The following is a 17,666-nucleotide window of genomic DNA, read 5'->3' on the forward strand; positions in this document are numbered from 1 at the left end:
TTTAAAGGCGTCACTAAGGTTTGTAACAGCAGCTGCTGCTGGCTTCTCTCTCAAAATGCTCCCAGAGAGAATTTGCTCCCAGAGGGGATTTTTCCTTTTTTTATCTTCCTATATTCTGTTTTTAAAAAGACTGGGAAGACAGGAAAAAAAAAAAATCAGAGAGTAAGAGGAAATCAGGACAGATAGAGAGAGGCACAGAAAGTAGAAGGGAGGGACATTCAGTTTGAAGGGATGTTGGCTGAGGAGGAAGGGTGCTTTCTCTGCCTCTCTGAGCTAGTAGGCTTTCTCCCCAGCCTCTGGCCCCTGAGGCTTTGTTGATAAAATGAAACATTTGATCTTAAAAACAATAATTCTGTACAAAAAAAAAAAAAGATTGGAAGAATGGTGGATGAGATACGAAAACCAGAGGTGTCTGTCACTCAAGTCCGTTGTTCTGGGAAGGACTGCAGAGTTGGCAGTTAAACAAGCTGATACACTTAGGAAGCAAACAGCACCACAGAAAAATGGGAGTTTACCTGCTATTGCTGCCACCCCCTTCAAGCACCAGGAGTTCAGAGCACCTGCGTGTGGTTGGGGATTGGAGGGGAGGGGAGGAAGAGGAAGCAGAGCAGGACAAAACAGCTCTGCAGCCAAGTGCTCTGCTAGAGGAACTGCCTTCGGCTCCACAGACAGCATCAGCTTTCCTAGTCTTTGTACAACGTCCGCCTGCTAATGATGGTGGTGAAGCTTACAATGATATGGCATCCAAAAGAAATGCTAGCTCTAAAGCATTTTAAAGAGGCTATGGTAAGGCATGGAATTCATTCAAATTTCCTTAAATAAATGTTAAGTAACTGGGCTATGCAAAAAAAACACTTATTCCCCAAAACGGAAAGTGTTGGTGTCAGCTGTGCTAGAAGCTGGTCAACATTACCGTGGTGGAGAAATGAAGCCACAAAAATTGAACAACAAAATGTAAGAAGAGGGATAAATGTTAAAGATCAGCTGCTTGGTTTTGGCGTTATGCTGACTTATGAGAACAAATCCCAGCTGACGATGTTGTAACTGAACAATGGCGTGTTGCAGCGATAAGAGCATGGGATGTGGCTGAGGAGCCTGGTAAAACAACCACCTCAGGTACTTCAAGGCCCTTCACCCACTCCTTACAGAGATTGGGTTCAGCTCTAAATAGAGCCATACCAGACCCTGAGATCAAACAGATGTTGACACAGATCATGGCTTATGAGAATGAAAAATACTGAATGTAAGAGAGTATTCAGACCATTAAAATCACGAGGAGCCCCAACTGACGGATAAAAGAGACAGCTGGCATTGGCTCTCAAGAGCATCATACCAATATCATAGGACAAACCTTAGCTAGAAGTCTCAAATCAAAAAGCTGGGTGCTTTAATTGTGACGAATTTGGCCATTTCCAAAGAAACTGTAAGGCTAAAAGCTCCATAGGCTTTCATGGCTCTAAAAGCACTTAGTTAGAAAGAAAGAAATGAAGTCCTTCCACACTCCTTGTATTTATTGTACCTTTCTAAGGATTCCCGAGTGGTGTAAACTCTGAGCTGTATGTGGACAGATCAATGAGAATTTCTCCCAAACAACTGAGTATCACATCACGTGGGCTCTGGGAATCAAACTCAGATCCTCAGGCTTTAGGGGAAAATCCTCTATTCACTGAGCCAATTTTGCCCCCAAAACATCTTGCTTCAAAAAAAATATATTTTAAAGTAAAAAGCACAATATCTATGTAAAAATTTTTACTATTAGAAAATCCAAGCATACACAGAAATGTAAGAAAACTGCCAATGAATTAAGAATAGTAAGAAAAGCAATCCACCACGTAAGGAGAACTGAAAACACTAACAAGCAGCTGATTTTCAATTTCAAATGAAGCATAATTGTTCAAGTCTACTAGCACTTACAAAGCACTTGAATTCCATGAGTCAAACACAGTCTCACACCAAACAGAAAACATTACCTCTCAGTTTCAGATGTCCACTAAAGTAAGATGGACCGGCTGAGCTTGGCGGCACACACCTTTAATATCCATCCCCTCTTGGGAGGCAGAGGCAGTCTGCGTGAAACCAAGGCCAGCTCGGTCTACACAGCGAGACCTTATTTCAATACTAAAACTATTTAGCAAATTAAAAGACGTTGCCTCAACACATGTAGTTTATGCTGTTGCTATTGTTCTTCGAGACAGTATTTTGGTGGCCTCAGTTTTCCAAACAGCAGAGAGGACAGGCAAAATCATGCCGACGTTTTCAATTTCCACAAAACCAGAAAACAGTGTTCAAATTTCTTACTTTTACAACATACAGAAGAAAATTCCCTTTCACATTATTTGAGACAACATACAGCTTATATGCTTAATGCTGAGTTCTTCCTTTGGCTGAAATGGGTTCCTGCCTCTCCCAGCTGTGTTCAAATTCACTGTATTCAATTTTGTAATTCCCTAGCTTCTACTACCCTCGTGAGTAAAAGGCACGAAGCAGGGCAGCAAGGTTCCTCAGCAGGTTACGGACTTGTTTTGAAGGCAACTTGACTGAGATAGTAGAGAACAGAACAGACTTTGTTTCTATGTGTGCACGCTGGCATGTGGGTGCCCACGCACATACACCTACACAATGTAATGTTCATGAGCTGCAGAACCGGTTTCCACTCAACTTCAGGTTCCATATGTGTGCAAAGTTATACATTTTCAGGTCTCCTATTCCACCTATTTCTTTCCAGCCTAAAGAAAAATTACATTTATGGGGCTGGAACAATGGCTCCGCATCTTAGAGTACAGATACTGTTCTTCCAGAGGCCCTGCTGGCCCACCCTCACATGCACACATCCACACACCTACACAGAATTACAAATAAAAGACAGCATTAAAAATGGATTTGAAAGCCAGGCAGTGGCAGCGTACACCTTTCATCCCAGTATTCCGGAGATAGCGGCAGGTGGATCTTCAAAGCCAGCCTGGTCTACAAAGCAAGTTGCAGGATAGCCAAGGCTACATAGTAAAACTGTCTCAAAACAAGAAAGTATTTTAAATTATTCCATTTATTTATACACGTGTGGGAGGATGCTGCAAAGGAAGGCAGGTGTGCAAGCCAGAGGAAAACTCTGGAGACTCAGTTCTCTCTCCACATGGGTTCTGAGGCTCCGCCTCAGGCTATCAAGCTTGGCGCGTGCTTTCACCCCTGAGCCATCTCACTGGCCTTGCACACAGTTTTTACATAACAGCAGGTTGACCAATGACAATTCCATATTATGTACGTGGTTTCATATGCTACCCACTGGGTTTCTTTTCAGTGTGAGCTCTTTCATGTTTGTGGAGGCATGTGGAAACTCTAAATGCTTTCCCACAGTAATTACAGATATAAGGTTTTTCTCCAGTGTGAATTCTCTCATGGTCACGAAGGGATGTGGAAATCCTAAATGCTTTCCCACATTCCTTGCAGACGTATGGTTTCTCTCCAGTGTGAATCCTCTCATGATTATAACATGCATCCCGTTGGATGAAGGCTTTCCCACAGTGCTTACAAACATAGGGTTTCTCTCCAGTGTGAATTCTCTCGTGGTTGTTAAGATGGCTGGCCCGGAGGAAAGCCTTCCCACAGTGCTTACATACGTAGGGCTTCTCTCCAGTGTGAGTTCTCTCGTGAATGTAACGAGCACTAGAGTGGGTGAAGGCCTTACCACAGTGCTTACATAGGTAAGGCTTCTCTCCAGTGTGAATCCTCTCGTGTCTCCGAAACGACGTGGAACATGAAAATGCCTTCCCACACTGTGTACAAACATAGGGTTTCTCTCTAGTGTGAATCCTTTCATGACTGTACCAGCCGCTATAATGGGTGAAAGATTTCCCACAATGCTCACATGTGTAAGGCTTTTCTCCACTGTGAATTCTTTCATGGATGAGAAGATCATAGGAACGAATGAAGGCTTTTCCACACTGCTTACATACATAGGGCCTCTCCCCACTATGAATTCTTTCATGGTTCTGGAGTGATGAGGAATATCTGAACGCTTTTCCACACTGCTTACATGTGTAACATTTCTCTTCCGGGAGAATTATTTCATGCTTAATAATATGACTAGAAGTGAGCAATGCTTCACCGTACTGCTTACACAGAAACGGTTTCTCTCCAATGGTGATCCTCTCATATATCTGACCATAACTGGGTCTCCAGAAGGCTTTCTCAACTTGCTTCCATTCATGGAGCTTATCTCCAGCGTGCATTCTCTCACAATACTGATCAGAATTACCACTCCCGTAGGCTTCATTAGACTGCTTACTTCGGTAGGGTGTCTCTCTAGGAGGACTTTGATTTGTCTGAATGGACTCAGAATAAGTGGAACCTTTCCAACATTTCTCATGTATAAATGCTTTCTCCACATGTTCCTGAGACCCACATGTTTTCTCTGTGGTCTCACACTGCACATTCGAGGGTGAACGAACAGGGATGTCTCTTGCAAGCACACTGTTTTCACATACTGTCACTGCAGGACACATGTCTCTATGAACAATATGCTCTGCAATCCACTTCTGGGTTTCTCCACACTGAATACCATCTCCATAGTCACAATTCCTCTCAACGACCTGAATTCTGCAAAATAGAGAGAAAAAAAAAACAAAAAAAACATGTAAGTAGACTTTGCTAACTCACCAGCAGAAGCGCTGGAGGCCGGATGTGGTGCTGCGGTTATTACAGTGTTCTGGAGGAGGACGGGAGGACACTGGCATAAAGTCCCCGTGGCCACGCACAAATACCCGAGCGAGGGAGGATGACACTTCTGATTTTGCTTCTCTAAGAATCTGCAAATATGAACGAGCTGAACATTCAGCCCTGGTCCTGAAGATAGTATACAAAATTCTTAAATACTGCCGTTTTTAGGCGTTTCATAGATACTGTGTGTGCCCCAGTTAACAAAGCTGAATATTCCTAATGAAAAATGTTGTGCATCGAACAGTATGGGTTTTGAAACAGCTGAACATATTTTTTGTGATTTACGGACAACAGGTTTCGATCTAAACCTGAAATTCATTTTATTGAACACACCTCATATCCAAAGCTAAAAGGTAACTTGATAAAATACGGTGAATAATTTTCTGTATAAAGGACAGTTTGCACATAATGAAACACCAAAACAAGTCTTACACAGGTTAATGCTGCACTACATTTTGGCAATATTCATACACTACAGAGCTGGCCACCTCTAATTACTTGTCCATATTCCCGCTCAGCATGCTGTAGAGAAAATTTGAAATTAAATCAATTGCACTGAGATGGACTGCATCATTTGCTTGGTTATCAGATTTCCTATCACTTGCAAAAATTTGATATAAATTCCTCTCTCTTGAGTGTACATTACCTCACATTTTTCCTAAGATTTTGGTGGTTGTCTTCAATGTTTTCTTTTTCCTCTGTTCTCCCTAAAAAGAAAACCCAAAAGAATCATGATTTAATTGAGTGTCATACAAAAATTCACTAAATTCTACATTTTGTTATTGTGCAATCTGACCAGGAATGCTACATTCACCATCAAGCTCCCTTCCAATATCCATATAGTTGAGCAAGACACAGCTGTTTCCTAACTGAAAAGTAAAGAAATCAGTGGTGTGTTTACCTATGGCGATCAGGTTCATAAAGGTTTCTGTCATCACATCTCTGTAGAGCTGCTTTTGACTGGAATCCAACAAAGCCCACTCTCCTAGAGTGAAGTTCACGGCCACATCCTCAAAGGTCACTGGCTCCTGAAATAATCCACATGATGGGAAGTCAAAAGTTAACTGCCAACTTGACAGGATCTAGAGTCACACAGAAGCTAAGATGTTAGGATACTTGTAAGTATGCTGAAAGCAGGGGTTAACTGGCCACTTTTGACAGGATCTTGGCACAGAAGAATCCTTAAAGGAATAAAAACTGTCAATGCCTGGCTCAGGAGGCTTCAAAGGGAAACTAGGAAACCGGGATAGAGGCTATTTGTGCTTTATTTTAACCAATATTTGGCTTCATTCAGCCCAAAGCCTGACAACCTGAATGAAGTTGAATTTAAAGAAAATGAAATAATTTGACATAGAAAATGAGTGCGAACAGCTTACTGTTTTGAACAAGGAGAGTACAGATAACAAAACAGCCATGACTAGCATTGAGCACTGGAACAATGCTGAGGCAGGCCAGCACAGTGACTGTATTAGCAAAACGAGATTCCACTTGACTTAGGCTATGCAAACACCCATCTGGGAACCTATCAACCTATGCACCCATCAACCACTTAGCAATCTAGGAGCCCCGCATTCATCAGGAAACATACACTTGCTTTATACAATAAAAACACTCCCCTTACTACCATGTTTCTATTTAAATAAATTCTGCAATCCTTCAGGAACCTATGAGCAATGGACTTATCTGCCATGAATTACTTTTGGGTGCATGCACAATAATCAAATTATGTTCATAAGACTCATCTCTGGGGATATTTATGTTGCTTATCATAGCTGGACTAGCATCAAAACAAACAACCATCTGTACATGCTACACACTGTAGTAATTAAACTTCTTTTTAGCCACTAAAAAGAGGCCTCAAACAATAATTTCGGCCCTTGAGAATCTCCCCTCCTGTGGCCTCCTTTCATTCTTCATGGTTTCTTTCTGGTCTGTACTATGGCTTTTCTAGACCTGGCTACGTTGCAAATCTATGAGGATTATTATTTCAACGGTTTAAACCTACGAGTCATGACCTCCTTGGGAAATGATCAACATTTTCACAAAAATATCTGAAAACAGGTATTTACATTATGATTCACACCAGTAGCAAAATTACAGTTATGAATAGCAACAAAAATAAATTTATGGTTGGGTATCACCACAACATTAGGAACTGTAGTAAAGGATCACAGCATTAGGAACGCTGAGAATCAATGGTTTAAACAAAGGCAAGGGACTGAGAATGGGGGTGGGAGACTTGGCTCAGCAGTTAAGGTTGCTCTTCCATGACCCACGTTCAATTCAGCACCCACAGGGCAGTTCACAAACACTTGCAACTCCAGTTCAGGGGATCTAACACCCTCTTCTGCCCTCTGCTGACTACTTCATGGGTGTGGTGCACATACATATACTCAGGCAGAGAGACACATAAAGTAAAGTAAAACAAAATAAAACAGAACTTGGAAACACCCAGTTCAGACACCCATCTACAAGTAACAATTTGGCAACCCTCACAGGGAGAGAAAAAAGTCTCTCACTACTAAAACTTTCCCTCGCTATTTTCTAACCATTGTTAATACTGCAATGGCTAATCAAAATAATCAATACTCATTTGGTCAAAGAGTCATCAAGGGCTGAAGAAATAGCTCAACTGTCAAAGGCTAATAAACTCATAAACAAAAAGACAAAAAGGCACCAAGCTGAGGCTACCCTGCCTAATTCAAGAACAGAATGGCTGAGGACAGGTTCTCTGCCAGCTGCTTCACTGGCATAGAAAAGACAGGAAGATGAAATCAAAGAGGGCAGCAGCTTTCTCTGGTCAAACATGAAGAAAGAAACATTCCCGCTCCTGTCCTTAGGATGGTTTCTGCTCAATAGAACTGCAGAACCTAAGTCTAGTCATGTGGAATTTATAGAAAATGTTTCTCCCTCTCTCTCCTTTCCATTTTTTTTTTTATTTGAAGTGATTCTGTGACATTTTGCTATCCCAAAATAAAAATACAGGTCCTCTGGATTCTCTGAAATTACTTCTGCTCTTTGGTGCAGACCTTTGCCCATGGCTGACTGAATTTTTAAGTTATTCTTGGGCTAGGCCTGGTGGCACAGGACTTTAATTCCAGCACTGGGGAGGAAGGGGTAGTTGATCTCTGTTGATTTTGAGGACAGCCTAGTCTACAGAGCAAGTTCCAAGACAGCCAAAGCTACATATTGAGACCCTGTTTAAAAAAAAGAAAAAAAAAATCCATTAAGAACATTTGTATTCTTGTGCTGTGGTTTCACAGAGGCAAAGCAGGTGACAAGAGGGAAAGAAAGACAAGGAGGAAAGAGGGATTGGCAGGTGCCTCCCGATCAAAGCACTGGAAGAGACTCACAGGGCCAAGTTAATTCCCTGCCTTAATCAGGACACGCTGTACCAAGATCAATTCCTCTGCCTCCTAATGCTGCTTCTGCTCTCTGAACCAAAGCAAAAACTCTACTGCTACTTTTATTTTGTTTTTCCCAGTCTGGTTTTCATTTCCCCTTTTTCTGTTCTCACATGTGTCTGGCATACCACTGTTAAGAGTAGTTCTGACACTCAAATTAGAGACAATCAGGTGACAACAAACACACACACACACTAAAAATTTTTGTGGGTAGATTACTTGTGAAATTACAAAGGAATATACAGACGGCCATATCAAATCACTAGGGGCTCAGGAGGAAAATTGGTCCTGAGATTGGAAGGAACCAGGTAACCACTCCCAAAGCATGCTGGGTAGTTTATGTCACACACACGCTGGACTCATCTGAGATGGTGGCATCCCTGGTCTGGTGGTCCTGGGTGCTGTAGAAAACAGCCTGAGCAAGGCATGAGAGCAAGCCAGTAAGCAGCACCCCTCCACGGCCTCTGCATCAGCTCCTGCCTCCACCTTCTCATCTGGTTTTGGTTCCTGCCTCGGCCTTCAGGGGACTGTGATTCAGGATATGTAAGCCAACTTAAACATTTCCTCCCCAGGCTGCATTTGGGCATGGTGTTTCATCACAGCAATAGAAACCCTAACTAGGATACATGGCAGAACTGTTCTCCTGAGCCCCATCTTCCAGATAGCAAGCCGCTGACTGGGGAGTCTTTGGTTGTCTGAGACCTTTTGGTCTTAGTTAGGGTTTCCATTGCTGTAAAGAGACAGCATGACCATCAGAACTCTCAGAAATGACAACATCTAACTGGGGCTGGCTTACAGTTTCAAAGGTTTAGTTCATGGTTGTCATGGTGGGAAGCATGGTGTTGGAGCTGGAGTGCAGAGTTCTGTATCTTGACCTGCAGGCAACAAGAAGAGCTGCTGTACCACACTGGGTGCGGCTTGAGCATATCATGACCTCAACGCCTGCCTCCACAGTGACACACTTCCTCCAACAGGGCCACACCTACTCTAATAAGACCACACCTCCTACGAGTGCCACTACCTACGACCAAGCACTCAAACACATGGGGGCCATTTCTATCAAACCACCACAACTTCCCCGGGTTTTAATCTTTTCACCTTTAATGCTTCTGTTGCCTTTCCCGGGTGCAGGGTATAAGAATTAAGAGCCAGTAGGACCTCTGCCACTAGAAGGCCACCTAGGCTAATGCATCCTCTAGCATCACCAGCTCACATATCCTGTCTTTCCTGTATCGTAAGACAGCACAACTCCACCAATTAGTGAAAAGAAAAAAACATTGTATGGATTTCCAGTCTTTTGATTTCCTACCAAAACCCTGAGGAAAATAGCATTTTGGAGCATAGCATTTTTCTTTTTTTTTTTAATTAAATTTATTTCTTTTTATTTTGTGCACATAGGTGTTTTGAATGCACGTATGTTTATGAGGGTGTTAGATCTTGGTACAGATAAATGTGAGCTGCGATGTGGGTGCTGGGAGTTGAACCTGGGACCTTGGGAAGAGCAATCAGTTCTCTTAACCACTGAGCCATCTCTCCAACCCAGAGCAAAGCATTTCATTGACTTACTCAATAGGCAGACTGCCTGCCAGGCCCCTTGTTGTTGTTTTGTTGTTGTTGTTGTTTTGTTTGTTAGTTTACTTTTAATTGTGTGTTTCTGTCTGTGAATGCAGAATGAATGCAGTGTCCAGAGGCCAGAAGAGGTCATCTGATCCCCGGGAGCTGGAGTTACAGATGGTTTTGGGTGCTAGGAATAAAACTTGGGTTTTCTCCAAGACCACCTCTTCGGTTTTTCAAGATAGTTTCTTTGTGTAGCCTTGGCTATCCTGGACTCACTTTGTAGACCAGGCTGGCCTTGAACTCACTATAATCAACTGCCTCTGCCTCCCTGAGCACTGGAATTAACAGCGTGCACTACCATGCCCAGCTGTCAAGACAACCTCTTAACTACTGAGCCATCTCTCTCTAGCACCAACCCTATGCTTAGAATGATTACAAGTGTACAGTCCTAACTGTGGATACAATCTTTCAACCAACTCTCATTCAGCCAACCAATACATAAGGCAGTGCCTTTCAAAAGACATCTATTATAGGATTATGTGCTTCAACAGGAGCCAGGATGAAGCAAAAGCTACTGTCTGCATGAGGAATACTGCAGCCATGAAAGGATAGATTAAGGAACTCACAAAGAGATATGGAAATAACACAAAAGTATGACATCTATTACAGATGCTCAGCATCCAAAGCAGACTGGAATTCCACGTGGGTGTGTCCCTGAATCTATATCCTGATCTTCCCTCTCTGAGGGGGAAATCACCCATTTCAAAGAAAACTATGGATGGTTTTCCATTTCCTCTTTCCTGTTTTCAGGCTGCCATGGGAAATGCCTTGTCTGTAGTGTCAGATTTCCTCCACCTGCCAAAGTCTCAGGTATATCAGTAATCACTGGCAAAAGTCTGACACAGACAAAAGCGTAACACTACCTAGACGTAGCACAATCTGGAGCCACAGAGAAATGATCCTAAAATGGCGGCCTCAATTACAATACTATTTTATGCCTAGACCTTTTCTGTAGAGACAAGGATAATGGTGAGATTTCCTATGTTTAGGCCATTGTGGTCCTCTGCTGAGACTCCTCTATTTACCAAGAGATCTGGGAAGTCGAAAAAGAAGGAAACTCCAAACTTGACTTTGATATGCGGATGATCCATGCCTGAGTGGTCTGTGTCTCCAAAGAAAATCCCTTACCACCCAACCCTAAGGTTTCATCAATCCAAAAGCTACAGATGCCATCAGACAATCTCTGAGACCTACAATGACTTCTCTGCTTTGCTGTCCCCATTTCCACCTGATGCTTTCAGTATCAGGTAAAAACTGATGCCTGACTCAGTTTACAACAATAAGGTTTTCTTAAATACCTGTCTGCACCTGTAACAATTTCCCAAAAACTGGCTTAAAGAACAAAGATTTTGTTTTATCCTTTTACTGAGTGAGCCAAGACTTCATGATCGAAGCTTACCCAAACGCTGTTTATACACTTATACTTGTCACTCAGAAAATGTCTCACTTACTGGTTAACCACTGTCAGAACAATAGGAAGAATTCTGTTACAAAGAAATGTTCCTATATTTCTGCTGTATCACAAACATTTAATCTATTTATAAAATCCGGCCAATCATACAATACTTCGTGCCTACAATCTTCCGTCATTTAGACTGATGATTAAGTAGACCATTGGCACTAGTTCTTTGAGAAGACCTGGGCTCAATTCTCAATTCGTGGCAGCTCACAACTATCTATAACACCAGTTCCAAGATCTGATATCTTCACAGTCATACAAAGAGATCAAACACCAATGCATGGAGAAAACAAAATAAAAAATAAAAACAATAACTTTAAAACAACAACAACAAAAAATTTAGTAAAGCTATGGCTTCCTTAGCTAAAGACACTCATTTGTTTTCCAAAATCTAAGATTTACATCTTCCTGAAAACATCCATGATCTCTTCATAAAATGCTTGTTATCCTACACACACACACAACCACCACCATCACAATCAAATATAAAAACAAAAACATAATGACACACCCCTTTAATCCAAGCACCTGGGAGACAGAGGTAGATAGATCTCTGGGAATTCAAAGCCAGCTTGGTCTACATAGGGAGTTCCAGGCCAGCCAGAGCTACATAGTGAGACCCTGTCTCAGAAAAAGGAGTATGGGGCTGGAGAGATGACCACTACCTGCACTTCCAGGGTTCAATTCCCAGCACCCACATGGCAGCTCACAACTGCCTGTAACTCCAAGATCTGACACCCTCACACAAACATACATGCAGGCAAAACACCAATCACTTATGAAGCACTTGTTTAAAAACAGGAGGAGGACGTGGAGAAGACCTAAAAGACCATCTCTCTTCTCTGAAGAGAGAAATAGACTGTAAGTGTCTTTCATAATACATGATAATTAGAAATTCACAGTACTGCCACAATGACCTACTGGGAAAAGCAAAAGGAGTTCCTCGATTGGGAAAATCCGTAGCAACAATTCCTTCCAACCTGAAGGGAACACATTCTACTTAAAGCACCGCCTGTGCTCTAACACTTCAGAAACAAACTCAGCTCCGGACTTATCTCAGCTTGCCGTCAATTCCGAGACTCGTTCTCCTGGCCTTAAGAAAGCCGGAAGATACCTTCAGCAATGACTTCAGACACCGCATCCCAGTAACTACCCTTAGAACCCTCTAACGTTTCCAATTCTCGTCCTTTCTCTCTTCTAGTCTATTCCTCTATTTAGTGTGTGTTTATGTGTGTGTTTGTGTGCCAGGGAATGTAGATGGGAGGTCAGAGGACAACTACAGAAGCGGCTCTGGCCTTCAATCGTGTGGGTTCTACGCACTGTACTTATGTTGTCAGGCTTAAGGCAGGGGCCTGTACCTCCTGGGTCATCTTATTTTAATTTTTAATAAATTTTTACACTTTAATATTTCTGAAATCTTTCTACAATTTTTTAATGTTTTAAGACTTTCATATACAAGTACATTTTTTATCATTTCCACCCTTCCCTCTACCGATTCTACGTCCTCTCATGCCCCATTCAATTTATCATCTCTTCTTTGTTACATATGTACATGTATGTATGTATGTGTGTATGTATGCATGTATGTATACATTTTCTAACTGCTGAGTTCCTTTAGTTTTGCTTGTACGAATTTAGGGATTTAGGGTGAACACCTGATATTGCATAACATATCAGAGGGTTTGTCCCTGAAGACTGATTCTCCCTCATTTAGGAACCATTACCTGCCTGTAGCAAGTCATCCAGGGGCAGGGTCTTGTGACATTTCCCCATCCACACTGGCATGTCAACTGGTGCTGTCATTATATAGGTTTTGCTTATAACCATATTGTTGAGATTTCATAGTTGCGGATCCTTTACTCTAGAGACAGCATCTTGCCACATTCATTCTGGTCCTCTGGCTCTTTAAATCTTTCTGCCTCCTCTTTCAGGATGCTACCTGAGCCTTAGGTGTACTGTAAATGTATCAGCTACTGAAAATGTGTCAGCCCCTGACAGTCCGCTGTTCTGTTTTGACCAGTTGTGTTTTTCTGTACTAGTTTCCTATCTGCTGTAAAAAAAGAAGCTTCTCTGATGAGGAGTGAAAGCTACCTTTATCACGGGATGCTAACGCAGGAGCTACATAACCAGAGTGAGGCCTGAGAGGTTGTGGATGGCACAAATGGGAGAGGTTCTCTCTTAAGCTTTATAGATACTTCGAAATTTGTCTAGGACACTTAGCATTTTCTTTAACATAGCTCTACACAATTAAGAAAGGAAAAGAAAAGAATTTTTTTCCTGCCTAAAAAGCATGCAGTCTCCATGATGAAACATGGAGCACTTTGGGTTATTAAGATACTTGTTTTCAGGACTGGAACGAGGTGGATCAAAGGTTAATAGCCCTGATTGCTCTTCCAGAAGATCAAGGTTCAATTTCCAGCACTCACACAGTGGGTAATAACGTATCTGCAGCCCCAGTTCCAGGGGTTCTGATAACCTCTCCTGGCCTCTGCAGACACCAAACATGAAGGTGCTACACAGATACACATGCAGGCAAGACACCCACACATATAGAAATAATTTTTTAAATTCTGTCTTTCTTATATATATGACTTTTTGAGCTACTTCTCTCTCCTGAGGATTGCTTTCCTACCTACTAAGCTTCATCTATACTAGATCCTAAGAATGGGCTTTCCTACCACTGATAAGAAAATATCCGGCCTTCCCATGCATAAAATACGATTCATGGCCTTCAAGGTGAACTAGAAACTGAAGTTCACAGAGAAAAGGTCAGTGTGAAATAGTACCGGCTGAGAGCCAAGTTTATCTTGGGCCTTCTAAACAAGCAGTTTATTGCCCACCTCCATGTGTGACCTAATATTCTTGTGACTATTAGTTGAGTCCTTTTATATTAGTAAACCTGAAAAAGTACAAAATGTATACTGTTAAAATTCTTCCCTTAGGTAGTGCCCCTCCACTCACTCCCTGATTGTTTACGTTTAAACTTCATATTCTCAATAAGCGTTTACAGTTTGCATCATCCAGAATCCAACAGGTTCACCTACAAATGACCCTTCCACATTAGGTGTCAACAGGAAGAACCAAGCATACTCATGTGACCAGGGGCAAGAAGACATCTATTAAACCCCGAGTCAACAGAATGAGAAGGTTTTCAACATGCTCCAAAGAAATGTAGCACCTGTAGATGTACAATATAAGATTACGCCTGCACTTATTTGGCCTCTGCCCAAATCTACATCCCTATTCAGTATGACACAGTCCAAGACGACTGACTTTCTGCCTTCTCTACTCCAGGGAGAAATGTCTTGAGAAGTTGAGTTAGGCAGACACAGGAACAGCTTAATAACCTGGGCTCTCCTTGGCTTGGGCTTCGCACACATCCCTACCTGTCCTCGCTTGTTTTCTATTGCTGTGATAAAGAATACAACCGAAACAGACCAACTTTGGGAGGAAAAGACTTACTTGGCTTACACTTTCTGATCAACAAAAGAAACAGTTACACAAAGGCAAGACACTACCCAGCAAATGTTCCAAAGTATAAAGATGCAAATTAAGGTGAACGAAAAACCCTCAACTGGGATTCCAGCTGAGGGGGTCCTCTGCTGAAGAGGTGTTTCCCTACAGTCACCTCACGGAAGCTGACACTACTGTAGTGCAAGTGGGCTAGGCTCCATCAGAGGATGGAAGAAGAAACTGAAACTCAAAGTGTCATCCAGGTGGTGCTAGTTTGGGGGGCATGGAAGATGCCAAGACTGAAGAGACTTGCACCATGGATCCAGAGAGCCACTAAGGACAGACATGCAACACAATAACAATGAAGCCCAAGTTGCAATGGAGACGTCAGGATGATGGAGAGAGTAGCCGTTAACCATGAGATGTGCAGTTTTTTTAAAAAGCTGTATATACAGAGTAGAGTCAGCCAGTCCAAGAACGAAATTTTGTGTGCTGTGGGCAACATAACTTAAAGAGAAGGGTCACCTAAGCCCTTCGGATTTGAGATGATTCCACTGGAGGCATCTCTAGGCGAATACAGAGTTTCAGTATTTCGTGAGTTCCTCAGCTGGATTTTGTTCTGTGTGTGTGTGTGTGTGTGTGTGTGTGTGTGTGCAATTAGTCCTCGGAAATACTTCCATTCTAGAAAATCTTACCACTATACCTATCCTATCCCTTTTTTCTTCTCTCCATCCATCTATCTATTTTCCACACACACACTTGTCTCCTATTGAAGAAATGGGTACAGTATGCTAACACTGTCACTGCCTTTTAATTGGCATATGTACATATATACATACAGTCCACATTTAAATTTACAATTGTGTCACAGCTTTCCGGATGCAAATTTTTAAAAATGATACACAAGGGCTGAGGATGCAGCTCAGTTGTTACAGCTTGCCAGTCCAGGAAGAAATCCTGGACTCCACCCCCATCGCTGCCTAAAACTGAGCTTTGTGACTCAAGCCTATAACCACACTTCAGAGGTAAAGGTAGGAATATCAAAAGTTCAAGGTCACCTTCAGCTATCTACTTAGTTCTAAGACAAACTAGACGCATGATAACCTGACATAACACACACACAAGCCAGGCAGGGGTGGCACATATCTTTAATACCAGCACTTGGGGAGCAGAGGCAGGAGGATTTCAATGAGTTTGAAGCCAGTGTCTACAGAGTAGGTTCCAGGTCAGGAAGGTCTACACAGAGATACTGTGTCTCAAAACACCTCCCACCCGCTCCACCCACCCCCGCCAAAAGAAAAAAAAAAAAAAAAAAAAAAGGAGAAAACCAAAGGCAGAGGATTGTCCTCGTTATTCCACTATCACAGACGCTTTACAGTAATAATTTTTTTTTTAATGCATTGCACACTCAAGCCCGAAAACGTTCTCATGAGAAAAAATAAAGGTGTCTGTCTCAGGCTGACCATCCCGGACTTTCTCAAAGGTCAGGAATTACTGTCTGCATAGAACAAGTAGTTGAAGGAAAAAGGAAAAGTATCTAATTGGGGTACATTTATTTTCCCAAGAACTGTACCCCAATTAGATACTGATTGACAAGCTCTCACTCTCAATTCTTTCTGTTTGGAGAAGCAAAACAGATTACAGTTACATCAAGCTTTTTTTTCCCCCACAGCCAAAAAGGCTAGAAAAGCTTTTCAAAATCCCACTTTTTGCCTTACAAATAATCAAGAAAATTTATTTTGACTTGCATTATTATTAAAAAGAGAGGGAGCGATCGGAAGAGAGGTCGAAAGAGATTTCCAGAGGAGAAAAACGCCCTCTGCACACGAGGAGTTTTTGCCTAGCGCGAATAAAGCCTGGTGGTCCAGCTGGCAGTACAAAAAAGAAAAACACTGCGATCACAGAGGAAAACTAAAGGGGGGCAAACGGAAGCGCAAGGGCAGAGAGACGAACGGCCGCGCTCACACCCACGAGGGTTCGCAGCAGTTCGGGTTCGGCATCACCGGCGGCCAGCGCCGCGATTTCTGCGGGGACACAAGTTCAAGGCCCGGTCTCACACCGAGAGGGCCGGACGGAGCCGCTTCAGAGAAGCGGGGCAGAACTGGACGCCGGCCTCCACACACCCGCCACCCACTCACCATACTCCGTGTCCGGCGCCTCCCGCGTCCCCGCCACGGAGCCTGCGATCGGAAGGCGTGACAGTCACCGAGGCCGGGCGAGCCCCCGCACCGCCGCTACCCACGCTCCAAGATGGCAGCAGGCAGAACCCCTCGATGACCGGCGCTCCTCATTGGACAGGGGAATAACAGCGTCGTAGATTGGTGAGCCCAGCCCCCCCCGACCCCGCCACCCCGAGCCAAGCTGAGGGAAAAGCAGCTTTTCTGCATGCCAATGCAGCTGAAGAAAAGAAGTGATAGCTGCAACTCACGACCCTTTTAGCCGGAACAATCCTGGCACCTGAAGATCCGAGGCATGTGAGGAGAAAAAAAAGAAAGAAAAAGAAATAGCGCTGCAGCTTTACGGCGGAGCTTCCTGACTCTATACCCCAAGGGAAAAAAAGCTTAGACGCATCTTAGGAAGAGTCCCCGTGTCAGTCTGGACCCAAGAACAGAGAGGACCTGACGTGCAAGCTCCAGATGCTGGGCTTTCTCACACCTTGTGTTTCAATCTTCACTTTCCAACAAGAAAATTAAAACATATCAACAAAGAGTGCAATTACACAAAACGCCTGGAGAAAAATGGAATTACATGGCAGACGCATTCTACAAAGGATACAATAGGTATGAAAAGCAACCTTTGAACTTCAGACCAAGAGGTTGGTTTGTACAAGGTCACAAGGAAATTCTAAGTTCAAAAGTGTGAATGTTCCCCATCTTCCAGATTACACTAATTTTGGACCAGGAGTGCCACCGTGGGTTATTTCCTAATGATGAGACAGACACCAAACATTGCTTCCTCTACCATGAGATCAACCTACCAATACCTTAACTTTCACAAACGAAAAAATGTCATCCGCATTC

The 17,666-nt window shown here is 42.9% G+C and overlaps 1 protein-coding gene across 2 annotated transcripts; it reads right to left on the bottom strand.

Moving 5' to 3' along the window:
- Positions 1–1,734: 1,734 nt before the first annotated feature.
- Positions 1,735–16,921, bottom strand: LOC110561482 (zinc finger protein 14-like). Of its 2 annotated transcripts, XM_060371014.1 has the most exons (5): positions 16,785–16,896; positions 8,914–8,992; positions 5,615–5,741; positions 5,360–5,420; positions 1,735–4,593 (listed from the first exon to the last, which is right to left on the bottom strand). In XM_060371014.1, the coding sequence occupies exons 3-5, from the start codon at positions 5,646–5,648 to the stop codon at positions 3,273–3,275; spliced, it is 1,416 nt and encodes a 471-aa protein (XP_060226997.1). In that variant the 5' UTR covers positions 5,649–5,741; positions 8,914–8,992; positions 16,785–16,896; the 3' UTR covers positions 1,735–3,272. The 2 variants fall into 2 exon arrangements, with proteins under 2 accessions (XP_060226997.1, XP_021513598.2); XM_021657923.2 differs by lacking the exon at positions 8,914–8,992 and having other exon boundaries at positions 16,785–16,921.
- Positions 16,922–17,666: the final 745 nt, after the last annotated feature.

Source organism: Meriones unguiculatus, chromosome 17 (assembly GCF_030254825.1).
Source record: "Meriones unguiculatus strain TT.TT164.6M chromosome 17, Bangor_MerUng_6.1, whole genome shotgun sequence".
Taxonomy (NCBI): domain Eukaryota; kingdom Metazoa; phylum Chordata; class Mammalia; order Rodentia; family Muridae; genus Meriones; species Meriones unguiculatus.

Excerpts from the sequence above, each read along its gene's own strand:
- LOC110561482 (XM_021657923.2), bottom strand. Across the intron at positions 5,421-5,614 it reads TATGAACCTGATCGCCATAG|GGAGAACAGAGGAAAAAGAA; the intron begins GTAAACACACCA and ends TTTTCTTTTTAG. Across the intron at positions 4,594-5,359 it reads AATCTTAGGAAAAATGTGAG|AATTCAGGTCGTTGAGAGGA; the intron begins GTAATGTACACT and ends TCTATTTTGCAG.